The sequence below is a fragment of the Peromyscus eremicus genome, chromosome 3 (assembly GCF_949786415.1).
Source record: "Peromyscus eremicus chromosome 3, PerEre_H2_v1, whole genome shotgun sequence".
Lineage (NCBI taxonomy): Eukaryota > Metazoa > Chordata > Mammalia > Rodentia > Cricetidae > Peromyscus > Peromyscus eremicus.
This window is the reverse complement of record NC_081418.1, coordinates 82,590,967-82,612,803: the sequence shown is the minus strand read 5'-3', so window position 1 is coordinate 82,612,803 and position 21,837 is coordinate 82,590,967. Positions and strand designations below refer to the sequence as shown.

The 21,837-nt window shown below is 41.0% G+C and overlaps 1 gene segment (V, D, J or C); it reads left to right on the top strand.

Annotated features, from left to right (window-relative positions):
- Nucleotides 1-8,996: 8,996 nt before the first annotated feature.
- LOC131906398 (immunoglobulin kappa variable 4-1-like) lies at nt 8,997-9,630 on the top strand. The segment is given in 2 exon segments: nt 8,997-9,063; nt 9,251-9,630. Coding segments are annotated over 2 exon segments (447 nt in total).
- Nucleotides 9,631-21,837: the final 12,207 nt, after the last annotated feature.

The window sequence follows — 21,837 nt, the reverse complement described above, 5'->3', positions numbered from 1 at the left end:
CATATTGAGCCTCAGAGAAAAATTCAACATGTTTATGGTGATTTCCATTTTCATTATAGCTGTACAAATTTCTTTTTATTATCCGTTCATCTGTTGATAGACACTGTGTTGATTTAAATTCTTACTTTTGTGACTAGTGCAGCAATAAACACGGGTGTGGAAGTATATCTATTTTATGAAGATTTACATTTGTTCAGGAATATACCTAGTGGGAGTAGCTAAATCATATTGTATTTTATTGTTTTCTTGTGGACCTGAAGTTGTTGGTCTATTGTTGACCAACAAGTTGTTGACTTGTTGGTCTATTGTTCTTCCTCTCACACAATTTCAGGCAATTTTCTATGATGTTGCAATGATATGTAACATGTGATAGCAGTTGGACTATCTAAGTAGGGAGCTTTGCATTTTAGACTACAGTACTGTATGTAGAGATTGAAGAGGGATGTAGAGATGGAAGAGGGTGCTGTGTCCCATGAGCTCAAGATCATCATCAGACTTCCTGGCTCCTAAACTGGGGTTAAATTAATCTGTGATGTTTTCAACCAGTAGGTTTGTAGTTCACTTTTAATCCCAGCCCAAGGAATCTAATGAACCAGGACAGCGTGGAAACCGGATTTGTGGGAAAACCAGTAACTAAGGACTGCCGGCTTTTCCTATTATGCATAAAAGAACATGGGAATTTTGTCCTTTTAGTCCCCATGCTCTCCCCTTACACATCGTGAGAAATACATGATTAACTGCAAGAGACTTTGGATTTGTAAGACCCCAGTCTCCTTGTGTCCAACCTGAATGAGCATCAGTAAATGACATGAAGCACAATCTGAGCTCACTGCAGCTATCACAAAGCAAAGTACAGAGTTTAGCAAAGATCGAGAGCACATGACAACTTGTTAGACAGTGACCAGGGCAATTACTCATCTGTCAAATTCTTGACCTTGAGATTGGGAACTTCCTTAATCCATATACTACTTTCTCTCTTATGATGGGCTATTTGCAGTTTACAGAGGAGATCTAAATATCCTTATCAGAAATAATTTAACATTTTGTGCATGAAAAGTAGATGTATGAAATTATATAATTAATGCAAAATAAAAGGGAAGTGCATGTTCCTTAAATGCCTATGTAATTTTTTTTTTAACTTTTTTTTTTAATATTTCTTTTTTTTTTTAAATTTTTATTTTGCAATACAATTAAGTTCTACATACAGGCACAGATTCCCTTTTTCTCCCCCCTCACGCCCCCCTCACCTTCCCCCCAGCCCGCCTCCCATTCCAATCTCCTCCAGGGCAAAGCCTTCCCCACAGACTGAGATCAACCTGGTGGACTCAGTCCAGGCAGGTCCAGTCCCCTCCTCCCAGGCTGAGCCAAGTGACCCTGCATAGGCCCCAGGTTTCAAATAGCCGACTCATGCAATGAGCACAGGACCCAGTGCCAGTGCCTGGATGCCTCCCAAACAGATCAGGCCAATCAACTGTCTCACCCACTCAGAGGGCCTGATCCAGTTGGTGACCCCTCAGCCATTGGTTCATATTTCATGTGTTTCCGTTTGTTTGGCTATTTGTCTCTGTGCTTTATCCGACCTTGGTCTCAACAATTCTCTCTCATATAAACTCTCCTCATTCTCGCTAATTGGACTCCCAGAGATCCACCTGGGGCCTAGTCATGATCTCTGCATCCAGATCCCTCAGTAGTTGGATGAGGTTTCTAGCACGACAATTAGGGTGTTTGGTCATCCCATCACCAGAGTAGGTCAATTCGGACTGTCTCTTGACCATTGCCAGCAGTCTATTGTGGGGGTATCTTTGTGGATTTCTGTGGGCCTCTCTAGCACTTTGTTTCTTCCTATTCTCATGTGGTCTTCATTTACCATGGTCTCCTATTCCTTGTTCTCCCTCTCTGTTGTTGATCCAGCTGGAATCTCCCATTCACCCAAGCTCTCTTTCCCTCGACCCTCGCCCTTCACTACCCCCACTCATGTCCAGGCTGTTCATGTAGATCTCATTCCATTTCTCTGTCATTGGGCGATCCCTGTGTCTTTCTTGGGGTCCTGATTTCCAGGTAGCCTCCCTGGTGATGTGAGTAGCAGTCCAGTCATCCTTGTTTCACATCTAGTATCCTATTATGAGTGAGTACATACCATGTTTGTCTTTCTGAGTCTGGGATACCTCACTCAGGATGATTTTTTCTAGGTCCATCCATTTGTCTGCAAACCTCATGATGTCATTGTTTTTCTCTGCTGAGTAGTATTCCATTGTGTATATGTACCACATTTTGTTTATCCATTCTTCAGTTGAAGGGCATCTAGGTTGTTTCCATGTTCTGGCTATTACAAACAATGCTGATATGAACATAGCTGAACAAGTGCTCTTGTGGTGTGGTTGAGCATTCCTTGGGTATATGCCCAAGAGTGGTATAGCTGGATCTTGGGGGAGATGGATTCCCAATTTTCTAAGAAAGCGCCATATTGATTTCCAAAGTGGTTGTACAAGCTTGCATTCCCACCAGCAGTGGAGGAGAGTTCCCCTAGCTCCACATCCTCTCCAGCATAAGGTGTCTTCAGTGTTTTTGATCTTAGCCATTCTGACAGGCGTAAGGTGGTATCTCAGAGTTGTTTTGATTTGCATTTCCCTGATGATTAGGGATGTTGAGCTATTCCTTAAATGTCTTTCAGCCATTTGGGTTTCCTCTGTTGAGAATTCTCTGTTTAGTTCTATAGCCCATTTCTTAATTGGACTGTTGGGCATTTTGATGTCTAATTTCTTGAGTTCTTTATATATTCTGGATATCAGTCCTCTGTCAGATGTGGGATTGGTGAATATCTTTTCCCATTCTGTAGGCTGTCGCTTTGCCTTGTTGACCGTATCCTTTGCCCTACAAAAGCTTCTCAGTTTCAAGAGGTCCCATTGATTGATTGTTTCTCTCAGTGTCTGTGCTACTGATGTTCTATTTAGAAAGTGTTCTCCTATGCCAATGCGTTCAAGACTACTTCCTACTTTCTCTTCTAGCAGGTTCAGAGTAGCTGGATTTATGTTGAGGTCCTTGATCCACTTGGACTTAAGTTTTGTGCACGGTGATAGATATGGATCTATTTGCAGCCTTCTACATGTTGATATCCAGTTTTGCCAGCACCATTTGTTGAAGATGCTTTCTTTTTTCCATTGTGCACTTTTGGCTTCTTTGTCAAAAATTATTTGTTCATAGGTGTGCGGATTAATGTCAGGGTCTTCAATTCGATTCCATTGGTCCACATGTCGGTTTTTATGCCAGTACCAAGCTGTTTTTATTACTGTAGCTCTATAGTAGAGCTTGAAGTCAGGGATCGTGATGCCTCCAGAGGTTGTTTTATTGTACAGGATTCTTTTGGCTATCCTGGGTTTTTTGTTTTTCCATATGAAGTTGAGTATTATTCTTTCCAGGTCTGTGAAGAATTGTGTTGGTATTTTAATGGGGATTGCATTGAATCTGTAGATTGCTTTTGGTAAGATTGCCATTTTTACTATGTTAGTTCTGCCTATCCATGAGCATGGGAGATCTTTCCATTTTCTGACATCTTCTTCAATTTCTTTTTTCAGGGACTTAAAGTTATTGTCATATAGGTCCTTCACTTGCTTGGTTAGTGTTACCCCAAGGTATTTTATGTCATTTGTGGCTATAGTAAAGGGTGATGTATCTCTGATTTCCTTCTCCGCTTTTTTGTCCATTGTATATAGGAGGGCTACTGATTTTTTTGAGTTGATCTTGTATCCTGCTATGTTGCTGAAGGTGTTTATAAGTTGTATCAGTTCCTTGGTGGAATCTTTGGGGTTGCTCAAGTATACTATCATGTCATCTGCAAATAGGGAAAGCTTGACTTCTTCCTTTCCAATTTGTATCCCCTTAATCTCCTTATGTTGTCTTATTGCTCTGGCTAGAACTTCAAGTACTATATTGAATAAGTATGGGGAGAGCGGACAGCCTTGCCTCGTTCCTGATTTTAGTGGAATTGCTTTGAGTTTCTCTCCATTTAATTTGATGTTGGCTGTTGGCTTGCTGTAAATTGCCTTTATTATGTTTAGGTATGTTCCCTGTATTCCTGATCGCTCCAAGACCTTTATCATGAAGGGGTGTTGGATTTTGTCAAATGCCTTTTCAGCATCTAGTGAGATGATCATGTGGTTTTTTTCTTTGAGTTTGTTTATATGGTGTTTCACATTGACAGACTTTCGTATGTTGAACCATCCTTGCATCCCTGGAATGAATCCTACTTGATCATGGTGGATAATTGTTTTGATGTGTTCTTGGAGTCTGTTTGCCAGTATTTTATTGAGTATTTTTGCATCAATGTTCATGAGGGAGATCGGTCTGTAGTTCTCTTTCTTTGTTGTATCCTTGTTTGGTTTGGGAATCAGGGTAATTGTAGCCTCATAGAAGGAGTTTGGTAATGTTCCTTCTGTTTCTATTGTATGGAACAATTTAGAGAGTATTGGTATTAACTCTTCTTTGAAGATCTGGTAGAATTCTGCACTGAAACCATCTGGTCCTGGGCTTTTTTTGGTTGGGAGACTTTTAATGACTGTTTCTATTTCGTTAGGGGTTATTGGACTATTTAAATAGTTTATCTGGTCTTGATTTAATTTAGGTATGTGGTACCTATCCAGAAAATTATCCATTTCTTTTAGGTTTTCCAGTTTTGTGGAATAGAGGTTTTTGAAGTATGACCTGATGATTCTCTGGATTTCCTCAATGTCTGTTGTTATATCCCCCTTTTCATTTCTGATTTTGTTGATTTGGATGCTCTCTCTCTGTCTTTTGGTTAGTTTGGATAAGGGCTTGTCTATCTTGTTGATTTTCTCAAAGAACCAACTCTTTGTTTCATTAATTTTTTTGTATTGTTCTCTTTGTTTCTATTTTATTGATTTCAGCTCTCACTTTGATAATTTCCTGGCATCTATTTTTCCTGGGAGACTTTGCTTCTTCCTGTTCTAGAACTTTCAGGTGTGCTGTTAAGTTACTAGTGTGAGATTTCTCCAGTTTATTTATGTGGGCGTTTAGTGCTATGAATTTCCCTCTTAGTACTGCTTTCATAGTGTCCCATAGGTTTGGATATGTGGTGTCTTCATTTTCGTTGATCTCTAGGAAGTCTTTAATTTCTTTCTTTATTTCTTCCTTAACCCATTGGTGATTCAGGTGGGTATTGTTCAGTTTCCATGAGATTGTAGGTTTTCTGTAGTTTTTGTTGTTGTTGAAATCCAACTTTAGACCGTGGTGATCTGATAGAACACAGGAGGTTATTCCAATTGTTTTGTATCTGTTTAGATTTGTTTTGTGACCAAGTATGTGGTCGATTTTAGAGAAGGTTCCATGGGGTGCTGAGAAGAAGGTATATTCTTTTTTGTTAGGATGGAATGTTCTGTAGATGTCGATTAAGTCCATTTGAGTCATGACATCAGTTAAGTCCTTTATTTCTCTGTTAAGTTTCGATTTGGGGGATCTGTCCAGTGGTGAAAGTGGGGTGTTGAGGTCTCCCACTATTAATGTGTGGGGTTTTATATGTGGTTTAAGCTTTAATAATGTTTCTTTTATATATGTGGGTGCCCTTGTGTTTGGGGCATAAATGTTCAGAATTGAGACTTCATCTTGGTGGATCTTTCCTGTGATGAGTATGTAATGCTCTTCTTGATCTCTTTTGATTGATTTTAGTTTGAAGTCTATTTTGCTGGATATCAGGATGGCTACACCCGCTTGTTTCTTAAGACCGTTTGATTGGAAAGTCTTTTCCCAGCCTTTTATTTTTAGGTAGTGTCTATCTTTGAATTTGAGATGTGTTTCTTGTATGCAGCAGAAAGATGGGTCCTGCTTTCGTATCCATTCTGTAAGCCTATGTCTTTTTATAGGTGAGTTAAGTCCATTGATATTGAGGGATATTAACGTCCAGTGATTGTTCATTCCTGTTATTTTTTGGTGGTGATGTGTGTGTACTTTTCTTCGTTGGGGTTTACTGCTGTGGCTTTATCTATTGCCTGCGTTTTCGAGGGTGTATCTGACTTCCTTAGGTTGGAATTTTCCTTCTAGTGCTTTCTGTAGGGCTGGGTTTGTGGATAAATATTGTTTAAATCTGGCTTTGTCATGGAATGTCTTGTTCACTCCATCTATGTTGATTGAAAGTTTTGCTGGGTATATTAGTCTAGGCTGACATCCATGGTCTCTTAGTGTCTGCATTACATCTGTCCAGGACCTTCTGGCTTTCAAAGTCTCCATTGAGAAATCGGGTGTTATTCTGATAGGTTTGCCTTTATATGTCACTTGGCCTTTTTCCTTTGCTGCTCTTAATATTCTTTCTTTATTCTGTACGTTTAATTGTCTAATTATTATGTGGCGAGGGGACTTTTTTTGGGGGTCTAGTCTGTTTGGTGTTCTATAGGCTTCCTGTATCTTCATAGGCATTTCCTTCTTTAAGTTGGGAAAGTTTTCTTCTATGATCTTGTTGAATATATTTTCTGTGCCCTTGAGTTGGTATTCTTCTCCTTCTTCTACCCCTATTATTCGTAGGTTTGGTCTTTTCATGGTGTCCCAAATTTCTTGGACATTTTGGTTCATGACTTTGTTGACTTTAGTGTTTTCTTTGACTGATGAATCTATTTCTTCTATTGTGTCTTCAACGCTAGAGATTCTCTCTTCCATCTCTTGCATTCTGTTGATTATACTTGCATCTGAAGTTCCCAATCGTTTTCTCAGATTTTCTATTTCCAGCATTCCCTCTGTTTGTGTCTTCTTCATTTTTTCTATTTCCCTTTTCAGGTCTTGGACTGTTTCCTTCATTTGTTTCATTGATTTTTCTTGATTTTCTTTCAGTACTTTATTGTTTTCTTCCAGGACTTTATTGATTTCTTCTAATTTGTTTGCCCTTTCCTCTAGTTGTTTACAGCATTCTTCACATTTCTTTGTCTTTTCCTCTACACGAGCCTCTAGCTTCTTCATGATGACATTCATAAGGCTATTTTCTTCTGCTTCTTCCAATTTCTGATGTTCAGGTCTAGGTGTTGGAGGAGGGCTAGGGCCTGGTGATGGTGTATTGCTATTCATTTTGTTGTATGTGTTTCTGCCTTGACGTCTGCCCATCTCCTTGTGGTTCGTTCTTGGCCTTATCCGCACACTTGGTTCAGACAGAGCTGACAGATTCAGGAAGTCTTTCTCTCTTGTCCAGATGGGAGCTCTCTGTGCTGTGCTGTGCTGTGCTTCAGAAGGGAAGTCCGGGGCAAGATGGGAGCTGGGAGCTGTGCTTCAGAAGGGAAGTCCGGGGCCAGATGGGAGCTGGGGGCCGGCCTCTAAGTCTCAGGAAGAGGCTTGGGGCTCAGGCGGATGGGCGTGGGGGCAGGGCGTGGAGACTGCAGGGTCTGTGCTTCAGAAGGGAAGTCCGGGGCCAGATGGGAGCTGGGGGCCGGCCTCTAAGTCTCAGGAAGAGGCTTGGGGCTCAGGTGGATGGGCGTGGGGGCAGGGCGTGGAGACTGCAGGGTCTGCCAGGGGTCTTAGAGAAGGGGATCCTTCCCGGTGGGGCTAGAAGGGCACCTGCCCTGTGACCAGAACCTGGGGCCAAGTTGGGCAGGTCTTCCCCGGAGTGGCTGGTGCCCAGGAATGGGGTTGGGGGCAAGCTAGTGCCTATGTAATTTTTAATAATATTCTTGGCTTAATGCTAAAACACTAACATCAGATAACTACTTTGCTTTGCATATCAAATGCCATGAGCTGCTTTGTAACTACTTGATTAATAACGCACATTTTGAAAGATTACCTCCATGCATAGATTAGACTGGCTTAGAAATTGTACCCCAGGCTGGCCTCCAAGCCATGATGCTCCTGCTTCTGTCTCGCCAGTTCTGGGATTTCAGATGTGAATCTCAACTCCTTGCCATGATGTTTTTATTTATTTATTTTTTCTGTTTTTGTACTTTAAACATTATACTGGGTTTATAATTTACTTCTTATATATACTTTCAGTGTTCACTAATCTAAAATCCAAGCAGGATGTCTGATTTCTGTTGTAGCTATTGACTTCATTCTTATGCAAACATTTCCCCTCCCCCTTGGATGGCAACAATCTCTGATGTTGTCTGTTGCTCTTCATAAAATTATTGCTTGATTTAGGATGGCTGCACTCCCTTCTGGAGAGATTTTTATCTGTTCAGTCTGTTAGCAAGACCATTTTAACCCAGTTTAAGTACTGCTAATTTGTAAACTATCCTAGAATATTTCTGTAATAAACACTCCTTTCAGTGTTGGGCCACAGCCATGACTTCTTGAAAAAAGAAAACCCAGTTTCTTTTATTTTCCTTCCATTTCCCAAAATTTTGAGCCCTCTTTCAGTTCCCCGAACTTGTGAGGAGGATACATGTTAGTCTTGGCAGTTTTACCTTTGCTTTGAGATTAAAATTTATCTGATCTCAGAATTAAATTAATTTTCCCCAGGATTTCCACAGAGTGAATTCTCAGCTTCTCTTTGTATTTCTATCCAATGTTGATCCCAGAAACTGGAGCCCACATGTCTGAGGAACTGTTCATTTTCCTCAGTATAGGAGTTTTAAACGCCCCCTCTGCTCTTTTCCCCCTACACCCTTATTTTCTTTTATTGCATGTTTTCTTACTTTTGCTGTTGTGGTATTTTCAGCATATCTTATCATTTCCCTAGGACTGACAACCTGAGAAAGCTCTCCTCACATTTCTGTAAAAGTCACCTGATTTAACTATGTCTTGGATTAATCCAGAGCTGCTATTAGAGCACCTAGTAGATTTCTCTTGGAAAGCTATAAACGGATCCCTTTCAGTGGCTGCTCATGCTCTCTGCGATGTTATTTTTGGCTGTTGATTGACACCAGCCACTCTCACACAACTGCCCAGGCATTTGATTTTGTATTTGCTGACTGCTTTGCATAGACCCCTCCAGCCCAGCCCAGCTGCTCAGAATTTATGAACCAGGCCTTTGTAGTGAGAACAGAGCTGCATCAGACAGCAGGAGGAGCAAGATGGAGTCCCAGACCCAGGTCCTCATGTCCTTGCTGCTCTGGGTGTCTGGTGAGAATTTCAAAACTATTATAATCATTTCATAATCACTTCTTTGTATATAAGACATTCATAATGTATGCCAGGATGCAGTACTTTTCACATAACAATACTCTGACAATATGATAAGAACACTAAATGACAAATTTCAACTGTCATATTATAATCTGTGTTTGTATCTATATGTGTTTTCCTTGTCTATTCTTGATTGCAGGTGCCTGTGCAGATATTGTGATGACCCAGTCTCCATCCTCCCTGGCTGTGTCAGTAGGAGAGAAGGTCACCATCAACTGCAAGTCCAGTCAGAGCCTTTTAGACAGTGATGACCAGAAGAATTATTTGTCCTGGTACCAGCAGAAACCAGGACAGGCTCCTAAACGTCTAATCTACTGGGCATCCACTCGGGACACTGGGGTCCCTGATCGCTTCACAGGCAGTGGGTCTGGGACAGATTTCACTCTCACCATCAGCAGTGTCCAGGCTGAGGACCTCGCAGATTACTACTGTCAGCAGGATTATGATTATCCTCTCACAGTGCTTCAGCCTCCAACAAAAACCTTCTCTGAGAGTCTCACCAGCTGCCTACAGAACACATAGCCCTGGACCTGCACACTTCCTCCTTCTGCCTGAGAGCCCGTTTGTTTGAAACAGTGATGAAAAATTCTGCAGAGTACAGTAAAGATAATAGGTTCAGTGTCTCATGTCTTTCTGTATGAAAAACCTTTATACAAAAATGTAAAAAAAGAACCCAGTGTTATGTTTCTATTCCTTCTGTAACACATTACTACAAGCTCTGTTACTTAAATATTAGAGATCTATCTTGTTATAGTTCTGGAGTTCTAGAATCCAACATAAGACTCTATGGGTTGAACTGATAATGATGGCAAACTGTATTTCAGTTTTGAGCTCTAGGAAACGTTTCTTGCTTTTTTTGTCTTCTGGAGGACTTTCTTACTTCTTCACTGCTCTACATTTCTTTAGTTTTTTCCCTTTCTTTTTCATAAATTCTTTTACTTTTTATTACATTTCAATTAATTACATTTTTGTACATGCATGTGTATGTGTGTACATGTATGTACATACACAAGTGCCGTGGCTGAGGTCAAAGGACAATTTGGACTTGATTCTCTTTTATCCATTTTGGTTCTGAGGATCAAGCTCAGGTCTGACATCAGACTTTGTGGCGAGTGTCTTTGCCCTCTGAGCCATCTTCAAGCACATTAAATTTCTTTATTAATGTGTATTCATTCCATACAAACACTACAAAAGCAATGTCTTTCAAGTATATCATATATTCGACCACACCCACTAACCTTCTCCATTTTCCCTTTTCTTCCCTGCTGTTATCTTTTGTTTTTAACCTTGAATTGGGAGCTAGTAAAGGTGGAACCATTTCAGTCCTTAACTGTTGGGGGATGCCCATAATGGCAAAGGTAGAGATAATAATTATACCTGAAGAAAAGTGTTAGAGTGTCAAATGACAATCAAAAGATTAAGAGATTAGTTTCAATGGAATATATTCTTATTTTTTGTTTTCCTCTGTCCCATACCATGTGGCTCTTTTGATAGGAGGCAAAGATTTTGGATTTTAACAAGCATGCCTGGGTTTAGAAGAGAGAGCCATGTTCTAACCCCAAAGTAAGCTTTAATTTTAATTGAATTGATACCACATAAAGACCATTTGCCACTTATGTCTGTAGAGGGCAGCGGAGACAAGCATTTAGGAGTTTGCCATGGGTGGGCCAGCCACATGGTGGGAAGAAAGGAAGGCGTGACTCCTGGGCTCTTCTGCCCACGGCCCACATCAGGTAGTTGTCAGGCAGGAAGGGGCAGCTGCTTGGGCAAGACAGTGGCATGGGTGCTGGCTCTAGTCTGGGCCTCCAAGCTGGGATTTCAGGCCAGTCAGCTGGAGGTGGCTCATACCACTAGGCCAATTTACTCTTTTGCTTTGGAGAATTTATCTTGTGACCCATGCTTTTTCTTCAGATGTTTCACTTGTCAAGTGGTCTCCAGATTCATTAGTTGTATACTTTTATTCTCCTGGAAAGATAAAAGCATAATCCTGCCCCAACCCTAACTCTGAGGGGAGGGGGTCCTTTTTGGCAGGTTATATCTTTCCCAGGGTAAAATGATTTTTTTTGCTACAAAAAAGTATTATCTTGTGTTGTGACTTTTTTGGCTTTAGTAGTTTCTTTGACTGACAATCCATTTCCTCTATTGTATCCTCTATACCAGAGATCCTCTCTTCCATCTCTTGTATTCTGTTGGTTATGCTTGCATCTGTGTTTCCTGTTCATTTTATACAGATTTTCTATTTCCAGCATTCCCTTTGTTTGTGTCTTCTTCATTGTTTCTATTTTCCTTTTCACGTCTTGAACTGTTTCCCTCACCTGTTTAATTGCTTTTTCATGGTTTTCTTTAAAGGATTTATTGCTTTCTTCCAATTTATTTGTCTTTTCCTCTATTTCTTCCAATTTTTTGTTTGTCTTTTTCTCAATTTCTTTATTGATTTCTTCTACTTTTTTGTTTATCTTTTCTTCCATTTCATTTTTCATTTTTTCTTGAAAAGCCTCTAGCATCTTCACGATGCTATTCTTAAGGTCACTTTCTTCTGCTTCTACTACCTTGTGATGTTCAGGTCTTGCTCTTTGGGGAGGGCTAGGTTCTGGTGAGGCTGTATTGCTCTTTATGTCGTTGTATGTACTTCTGCCTTGATGTCTGCCCATCTCCTCCTCTAATAGGTATAAGAGGTGCCTGTGTCTGAGTGAGTTGCTGTTGGTCCACTGTGGGTTTGTTGTGTCTGTGTCTCAGGGGGCCCTTCTGGGTCTAATCTTAGCTCTTGGTCTAATTGGAGCAGGCAGCTTCTGTGTCTCAGGGAGCTGCTCTAGGGTCAACACAAGCTAGTTGATTCTGTGAGTCACAGATGCTTTCTTGGTCTTCTCAGGACTCTTGGTCCAGTCAGAGCTGACTGATTCTGTTTCAGGAAGCCTCTCTTGGTCCAATGAGAGCTGGCGAATTTGCTGTCTCCTAAGGTTACTCTTGGTCCAATGACAGCCCTTTGTCCAATGAGAGCTCTCTCTCTAGGCCCGATGAGAGCTCTAGGTCGGAATAGCGCTGGGGGTTGGTTTCCAAGCCTCAGGAAGTGGCTGGGGTCTCAGGCAGATGGGAATGGGGGCAGGTTGTGTAGATTACAGGGTCTGTTGCTGAGGGGTCTTGGTGAACAGGAAACCTTCCCTCAGGAGCCCTGCCTGCTGGCTGGCAACTGGGGCCGATTTGGGCGGGTGTTCCTGGGCAAGGGATGGGGCCCACATGATAGAACTCTCATCCAGTGTCTGATGGAAGCAGATGCAGAGACCCATGGCAGTGCCCCAGGTGGAGCTCCAGGAGCCCAATCAGCGAGAGAGAGGAGGGATTGTACAAGCGAGAGATGTTGAGACCATGATTGGAAAAACGCACAGGGACAAATAGCCAAACTAGTGGAAATGTATGAACTGTGAACCAATGGCTGAGGAGCCCCCACGGAACTGGACTTGGCCCTCTGGATAAGTGGGACAGTTGATTAGCTTGAACTGTTTGGGAGGCCCCCAGGCAGTGGAGCCAGGACCTGTCCTTGGTGCATGAGCTGGCTTTTTGGAGCCTGGGGCCTATGCAGGGACACTTTGCTCAGCCTTGGTGTAGGGAGGAGGGGACTGGACCTGCCTCAGCCAAGTTTCCTCTGAGACAGAAACATTTCATACTACAGGGAAGCTCCAAGGAGTTCCTGAAACTGACCAAATTCACTAGACTCCTCCCTTCCAGAATACATAAAGCTGCAACAAAGACTCTCAGACAAGCCAAGTTCCAAAGACATTCTCATACTAGACATGAAGACACAGAGTTTAGAATTTGGCCAGCTGGTTTTTGTCTTGCTTTGATCCAGTATTCTTTTCTATGCTTCCTTCCCTGTTGTGGGATGTTCTGTATGGCAAATATGTTAATAAATAAAACACTGATTGGCCAGTAGCCAGACAGGAAGTATAGGCGGGACTAACAGAGAGGAGAATTAAGGGAACAGGAAGGGAAGGAGGGGACTGCCTGCAGCTGCAGCCAGGACAAGGAAGATGTAAGGTACCAGTAAGCCATGAGCCACGTGGCAAAGTATAGATTAATAGAAATGGGCTGAATATAAGGGTAAGAGCTAGACAATGATAGACCTGAGCTAATGGCCAAGCAGTTTAAATAATATAAGTGTTTGTATGTTTATTTTATAAGTGGGCTAAGGGAATGCCAGGGCTTGGCGGGTCCCGAAGAGAAAACTCTCCAGCTACACTTCCCTGCATTTTGGAATGGTAATGTATATCCTGTGCCATTATATGTTGGAAGCATGTGATCTACTTTTTGATTTTGATTTTGCAGATTAAAATTAAGAGACTGCATGACTCTTAGAAGAGACTTTGAGTTTTTAAACAATGCTGAGACTGTTATAAACTATGGGGACTTTTGAAGTTAGACTAAATGTATTTTGTATTATGATATTGTTAAAGGTTTATGGGGCAGGAAGTGGAATGTGGTAGTTTGAATGTATTTGGATGACATAATTTCATAGGGAATGGCAGTATTATGAGGTGTGGCTTTGTTGGAGTGGATATGGCCTTATTGGAGGAAGTGTGTCACTGTGGGGGCAAAATTTGAGGTTTCCTATGCTCAGGATACTTGCCCAGTTTGTCAGACTTCCTGTTGCCTGCAAGATGTAGCACTTTCAGCTCCAGCACCACATCTACCTGCAGGCTGCCATGCTCACTGCTATGATGATAATGGACTAAATCTCTGAAACTGTAGTGAGGTACCCCTATTAAATTTTTTTTTTTAATGAGAGTTGCTGAGGTCATGATATCTCTACAAAAACACAAACTAAGATACTAGGAGACAAAATCTCACAGTAAACTCCTTGATCCTCTGGCTCTTATAAAGTCCCCCCAATATTCCCTGGGCCTTAGTTATGAGAGAGTTTTGTAGATATATCTATTGGGATTGGACTACACAACTCCACATTTTGTTCAGTTGTGGTTTTCTATAACAGTTTCCATATGCTGCAAAGAGAAATTCTCTTTTTGAGTGGTGAGGACTACAGTTATCTGTAGTATGAGGACAAATGATTTACAGTGTAGTTGGGGATTATGCTAATTTTATAAAGTAGAATGTTTAGATTCTCTTCCAAGATCCAGGACTTCACTAGCACTGGGTAGCTGGCTAGTCTTCTGGTACCAGACATGATTTCCCTCTTGTTGAGTAGGTCTTTAAGTTTAATTAGAAAGATTTTGATTATCATCAAGGTATAAATGTTGTGTTAGTTAGGACTTTATTACTGTGAAAAGACTCCATGATGATGGCAACTCTGAAAAAGGAAACTAGTTAATTGGAACTGGCTTACAGTTTCAGAGATTTAGTCAGTTATCATCATGGCCAGAATCATGGAGGCATGCAGGCAGACATAGTGATAGAGAAAGGGCTGAGAGCTCTCCATCTTGATCTGCTGTCAGCAGAAGAAAACTGTGAGCCACACTGGGTATAGCTTGAGCACATCACATGAGACCTTAAAGCCTGCCCCCACAGTGACACACTTTCTACAACAAGAACACACGTACTACTAGTTCCACTCCCTATGGGCCAGGCATTCAATCATATGAGTCTATTGGGGGCATTCCTATTAAAACCACCCCACATGCCACTCCTGCCCTCTTAGGGTTATTGTTAAATGCTAATCCTTGTGGTTCATAGGTGTAATAGCCTTTGGATGCTTACATGGTGCCTTCTGATTATCATAAAAGATCTTCCTCCTGAGGAGTCATCCAGGCCGTATCCACCACTGAGACCTGTCTAAAGTGCATGGTGTCTGAATTGCAATATCATCTGTGAAATTTTTAGTGCAAACTTGGGCATATGGGTGTCTGAAGTAGTTATAGATGACAAGCATTCACTAATAACAAAAATATAAGAAAATTTGTTTTAAAGTCATTTTCTTATCGTATAATTTTACTATTTATTAAAAATGAAAACAAATCTGCATGTTAGTGACATGGGTGTGCTTGTTTACTTTTACAAAAGAAGTCAACCTTCTCTGAATAATTAATTTCATATAATGTAGCACAATTTCAACATATTTCAGAGTTCATAGATATTGTTATTTCATAACAATCAATGCTGAGATTTCCACTTCACATAAATGCTGTGGGATGTTGTTCATAAATACAATACAGAAAATGGTAGAAATATGTTTAGGGGTATTTTAGGAATTTTTGGAAATTATGTCCCTAATCCCAAGCTAAATTTCATTTGACCAATTTTCATGTACCTCATATCAGCACCTGAACCTCAACATGTACAGTAAAAATTCTAACACTATAAAATCCAAAGATATGTGAAATTGATACTTATATGGTAAAGAATCATGGTAGGCAACTAAAATACTATGTTTTAATCAGAGCAGAAAACATTTTATATGCAGGGAAAACATTATAATGCATAAAATCACATACAATGATCTAAAATCTAAGCTAAGGTCTCAGTTGCAGTGATATATGTTGAATCAGCATGCACAGTGCAAAGTGTGCATGTTTTGTGTCCAGAATCAAGGTTTCAGTGAAGTCCAATGATGCAACAGAGGTCTGCACTGCCTCAAATTCATTCTATATCTGCTTTTCAATTGATTTTTGGTTGATGTGCATTCAGAACCTTTTATTGTTGACATTTTTTTTTTCTTTGCCTACAGGGTCAGTTACATGATTCACAGATTTAGCACCTGAGATCTAGTACAGACATTTCTGGAATAAAGCAAAGTTTGTCAGTGTTGGGCTTCAGTGTTGGCTACAAAATGACTTCCTGAGGAGTTATTGCTTTTCCACTCTCACCTTCCACTTCACATTTTTTAAATCAGTCTTTTCAATCTCTAGCATTGGAATGGCGGTGCCAAGTTTCTATTTGACTTACATTTACAGTGACATTAAAAGCCTTTATAACCATGCTTATAACCCACAGTTATGAGGATGCCACATAAATCCATGGAATGAAACCTGGTTCTATCTTTGCCACTTTGGTTGATGCCCAGCCTGGAAACTGCAGCTCAGGAGTTTGCAGTGTTCTCTGCAGACACGAGGATAGTCTATAAACCAGCCCTTTGCAGTGAGAACTGAGCTGCCTCAGACAGGCAGGAGCAGAAGAAGATGGAATCACAGACCTAGGTCCTCATGTTCCTGCTGCTCTGCATGTCTGATGACAAATTTAAAAGTATTATTTTCCAGTGTAATGGTTCTACAGAGAAAAACCATGTATTTATAGAATGTAATAGGAGATAATTGCTATATTTTATATGAACCCAATAATATACAGACATTAGAAAATACTTTTTTTCCCTCATACACAAGTCTCTCTAGAAGCCCTGGATATCCTGGAATTCATTATGTGGACCAGGGTGATTTCAAACACACAGAGATTCTTCTGCCTTTGCCTCCTAATTCTGGGATCAAGGGTGTATGTCACCACACTCATATTAGAAAAGACACTTTAAATATCAATGTTTGTGTCATAGAATCTGAATATGACATTTAGCCTTTCCCAATTGTACGTGCCAATGGGGACATCACAATGAGCCAGTCTCCATCCTCCACAGCTGCATCAGCAGGAGAGAAGGTCACCATCAACCAGGCAGACTGTTTGACAGCTACAACCCGAAGAACCACATGGCCTGACACCAGCAGAAACCAGGGCAGGTTCCTAAACTGCTGGTCTCTGGGGCATCTAGAGTTCCTGATCAATTCACTGGCAGCCAGTCTGTGTCAGATTCCACTCTCACCAACAGCAGTGCCTATTCTGTGGACCTGACAGACTATTGTTGTGTACAGCATCACAGCTCTTCTCACAGCTTCGCTCTCCAACACAAACCTCTTCTCTGAGTCTGACCATCTGACTGCACTACGCATAGTCATGGACACTTTCTTCACCTGCCTGACAGCCAGTGTGCCTAGCATATTGATGAGAAAACTTGTAAGACTCGGCAGAAAATGAATAACCAAGGTGCCTCCCAGATCCTTGGAGCACACTGTATTTAAGTTCTCTGTGTAAATCGCTATTTCTTCTTTAACAATTTACCACAGACTCCGGCTTGAACAAAAGCAATTCATTGTAGTGGGAAGCTGTTCCAGCTTTGACCTGGAAGTACTACCCCCATTGATGCTTCGGTCACTGTCATGCCTACAGGGCGGGGCTGAGACAGAAGCCCTTAAGTCCTGAGATCCAGATGTGTCTGCTCTCTTGGTTCCTGAATCCTAGATGCTAGAGGTAGACGGAGTGGAGTTCTCCAGAGAACACCGCTGGACTGCGCTACACCTTTCCCGGACCCTATAACCTATCCCTTTACTTGTAAGTTACCCCACAAAATAAACCTCCCTTTTAACTACATGGAGTTGCCTTAATACTTCCACCAATATCTGGCGCTCACATGAGGCAAATTCCAAAGGCCTGGGTGGCTTCCACCCTCAGCCTTTTCTGTGGCTGCTGTGGCACGCTTGCCATACTTACCATACTTCCCTGTCTCTTCTTTCCCTCCTCCTGGGCTTGCAGGCACCTAAACCCACCTACAGAACTCCACATAACCAGGGAGCACCTCCTCCCTCCGTTCCATTCCCGAAGAAAGGGAGCAGCTGAGTCTGGTCTCAGTTCCCAGGCAAGCTCAGCCCCCAGACTGGCGGAAAAACCTCTGTGAGTGAGGTGTTCCCCTCCCTCCCCGAGTGCCAGTTCCCTGGAGGCTTCCACAGTCTCAGCACCCTTCAGAGGCACTGAGAGGGGCTTGGAGCTGCCTGGAGCTCTCAGGAGGCCAGCCTGAAAGCTCCAGGGAGTCACTGGAAGAACTGCTTAAGGCTGCCCCCTGCCTGAGCTCACTAGGCTCCTGCCAGCAGCTGTTGCCAGCCAAGGTCTTCAGCAGGACCTGCTTTGGAGCTATACCAGCACCTCCTTCTGGCTGAAAAGTGCTACTACACCCCCCCAAAACCACAGAAAGGTAAGCTAGGCAAACAAGCGTCTTATTTCAAGTAAAAGTACTTGATAATTTTACACCTTAAAACTGACTAATAAATTTTGAGTAATTTTTGTAATATGCCAACAACATTACCTCACAAGAATTTAAAAACTTTTTTGCCTGTATGATGAATGACGTTTTCCTGGAAATATACGACATTCCTAAGGCATATCTGGCCTGTACCATTTTGGCATTTACTGCAATAATTCACACAGTGTTCAAACACTGGTTTAATAATAAGAACAAAGATGAACCATTATTGGGACTGATACAGGCTTTAAAAGATAGCAATGAACGCTTACATAAAAAGATTCTTTCTTTGGAATTGGCTAACCAGGATTTACAAAACAGGCTTCTTAGTTTGGAATCTTCTAACTTAATACAAGAACTTCAGTTCATTAATAATAAATGTATAGCCAAAATTAATTTTATTGATAATAAATATTAATATTTAATTGATAGAACAATAACTCTTCAGAGTGAAGTTGTAGCTACTCAGACACTATATAAGGAAGAAAGATTATAATTAACTGATAAGATAAGGTCTACAGAATCATGTGTTTCAGAAGAACATAAAAAGTTGCATGATTCCATGAGAAATCTAGAATCCCTTTCAAGAGAGGAGGTTCACTCCCTAGAGCAGACCCCACCAAATAAACCTCCCTTTTAACTATGTGGAGTTGCCTTAATTCTACAACCAGTAATTTATCATTTTGTAGTTCTGGAATCCAGAAGCCCAACATAGGACTCAGTGGCCTGAAGTTAATATTTTGGCAGTCTAGAATTCCATCTGAAGGAGTAATTAATTAATTTTTAAGTGCATGGATGTTCTGCCTGTAATAATGTCTTGTACCTTGTGCACACAGTGCCAGCAGAACCCAGAAACAGAATTGGGTCCCCTGGAAATGGAGTTACAAATAGTAGTGAACTGCCATTTGGGTTCTGGGAATTGAGCTCGAGTACTCAGGAAGAGGAACCAGTGCTCTCAACTGCTGAGACATCACTCCAGTCCCTACATTTCTATGTGGAGGCTTGGCAAGGTGATAGAGCTTTTATTTTTTTCCAGGTCTTTGTGGGTGCCTCACTCTCAGCATTGTGACTATTCTTCTGCACTTTTTGTTTAGTTTCATAAAAATTTTTGCTGTAATCTATCTCTTTTCTTGAAAGTCTTTCAATTCCTTTCAAATGTGGCATGCATTTTGAAAAAACATTCACCCATTTGCCCTCCTCTTACCTTTCCCCCTTTTCTGTATCCTACTTGGTTCATTCTTTCTCTAGTTTTGATTCTACTTTTCTCTCCCCCCACTTTCTCATAAAAACACATCTACATATAAGAATTTATATTTCTATACAATCTAGGGTTTACAAATTAGACTTAAGGTGGTATATACATTTTGTTCAGCAGCATTTTTGCTTTCTCTCCTTCTTTCATGGCTACATTCCCTTCTCATGTCTTACCATTGAACTGTGAAGACTGAGAATACTCACTGTCCTAATGGTGGATCTAATTTGGTGTCACTGTGATATATTTTCCAGTCTTTATATCTTTAAATAATTAATAGAATTAATGTGAGTTCCTGCCATGGCTTCCTTCGATGATGGACTGTTACTTGGAATGGGAAGAAGAATAAATTTTTCCATCCTTTTAAGTTGCTTTTGGTCATGATATTTCACTGCAGCAAGAGTAACTCAAACTAAGACACCTCCGTTCCTCTACTTTTCTCTGTTCCATATTTTATTCCCCACAAGTTTCCTTCCCTCTCCTAATTTGCCTTTATAATTCCCCTACATATGTAATTATGTTTTAAAAAATCTAAGATTTATGAATGAGAGAACACATGTAGTGGTTTTGTTTCTACTCCATATATCTGCCCCCTGCTTCTTCTTCATGGATCACATATCACTCTAAACTCTACCTACTTGTTCTCTGATGTGGAGACCCAAAACTTCACTCCATACTAAAGAAATATGACTTTGTTTTGATAGACTCTACCTTCAAGAAATTTATCTCATATTTATGAGTAAATTTAATGTTTATGAAGCAGAAATCCAAGACCCCATATAAACAGTATGCTAACAAATACTATCTAGGTATTCTTTAAAACAAATTGATCTAGTGGTTTGGGAGCCAACAGATACAACAGGGAATTACAGTCTTATAGACCACATACAATTGTTCGTGCTTGGTGTGTGCTTCTTTACAGTTATAATATCCTGTTGATAAATGGTCCCTTTTATTAGTTATCTTTTGTTGTGATAAAACACCATAACCAAGGTAACTTATAAAGAAAGAGTTCATTTGGGCTTTCTGAGGGTTAGAGTCCATGAGGGCAGAATGGAGGCAGCAGACATGGTAGCTGGAGTAGAAACTGAGAGCTCATATATAGAACTTCATGTATGTATATATGTACATATGTATGTGTACTGTGTGTGTACCATAACTGGATCTGCAGATGGCTAATAACTATTTTGTGAATGCTTGAAATTATACCTGAGTCCTCTACAAGAGCAACAAGTGCTCTTAACTGCTGAGTTTACTATCCACTTCAAACCTTCCTTTTTTAAAAAAATATTTCACCTTCTTTATCTCCTCCATTCCCTCTTTCCTCTCAACATTTTTCTTTCCTCCCCAATACAAACTTCCCACTCTTTTAACCATCTTCTTCCTCCCCCTCCCCTTCCTTTCCCCTTCTTTTCTTACATTCTTCTTTTCCACTTCCAATCTCTCTCTCTCTCTCTCTCTCTCTCTCTCTCTCTCTCTCTCTCTCCTCCATCATGCTTATTGTTTCCTTAGGTTTGTAATCAAAGGTAGTTCTGTTATTATTAAACTTACCTGCTGTCCTGAGAATATTTAGACATTAGTGGTTTGAGAGCTATGTGTTGGTTCTTTTGCTTCTATGTTAACTTCCTTCCCAGTGATTGCTTGCTCTCTTTGTTGGTATTTTTGACTGTTAATATCAGCTGGATACTCTCACACCCCACTGGCCAAGCAATTTACTTCCTTATTTGGTGACTGCTTTGCATAGGTCCCTACAGGCTGGCCCAGCTGCCCATGTTTTATAAACCAGGCCTTTTCAGTGAGAACTGAAATGCATCAAACAGTGAAGGGCATCAAGATGGAGTTACAGATCCATGTCTTCATATTTCTGCTCTTCTGGGTATCTGGTGAGAAATACAACTGTATTATAATATCTTCAAATAATTCATTTGTAGAGAAACACATATTTCCTATTGGAAGCCAATGGCATGCAGATATAATGCCATTGGAAAAGACATTTTAAATTTCAAAATTTGTATCATGAAGTCTTTTTTTGTATTTGTATATAATATTGTTTATTTCTGATTGCAGGTGCCTATGGGAACATTGTAATGACCCAGTCTCCCCAGTCATTATCTGTGTCAGTAGAAGACAAAGCCACCATGAGTTGTAAGTCCAGTCAGAATGTGGGTACCAATATAGCATGGTATCAACAGAAACCAGGGCAGGCTCCTAAGTTACTGATCTACTATGCATCCACTCGGTATACTGGGGTCCCTGATCGCTTCACAGGCAGTGGGTCTGGGACAGATTTCACTCTCACCATCAGCAGTGTTCAGGCTGAAGACCTGGCAGATTATTACTGTCAGCAGCATTATAGCTATCCTCCCACAGTGCTTCAGCCTCCAACAAAAACCTCCTCTAGAGTCTCATCAGCTGCCTGCACCACACACGGCCCTGGACCTGCACACTTCCCCCTTCTGCCTGAGAGGTGGTA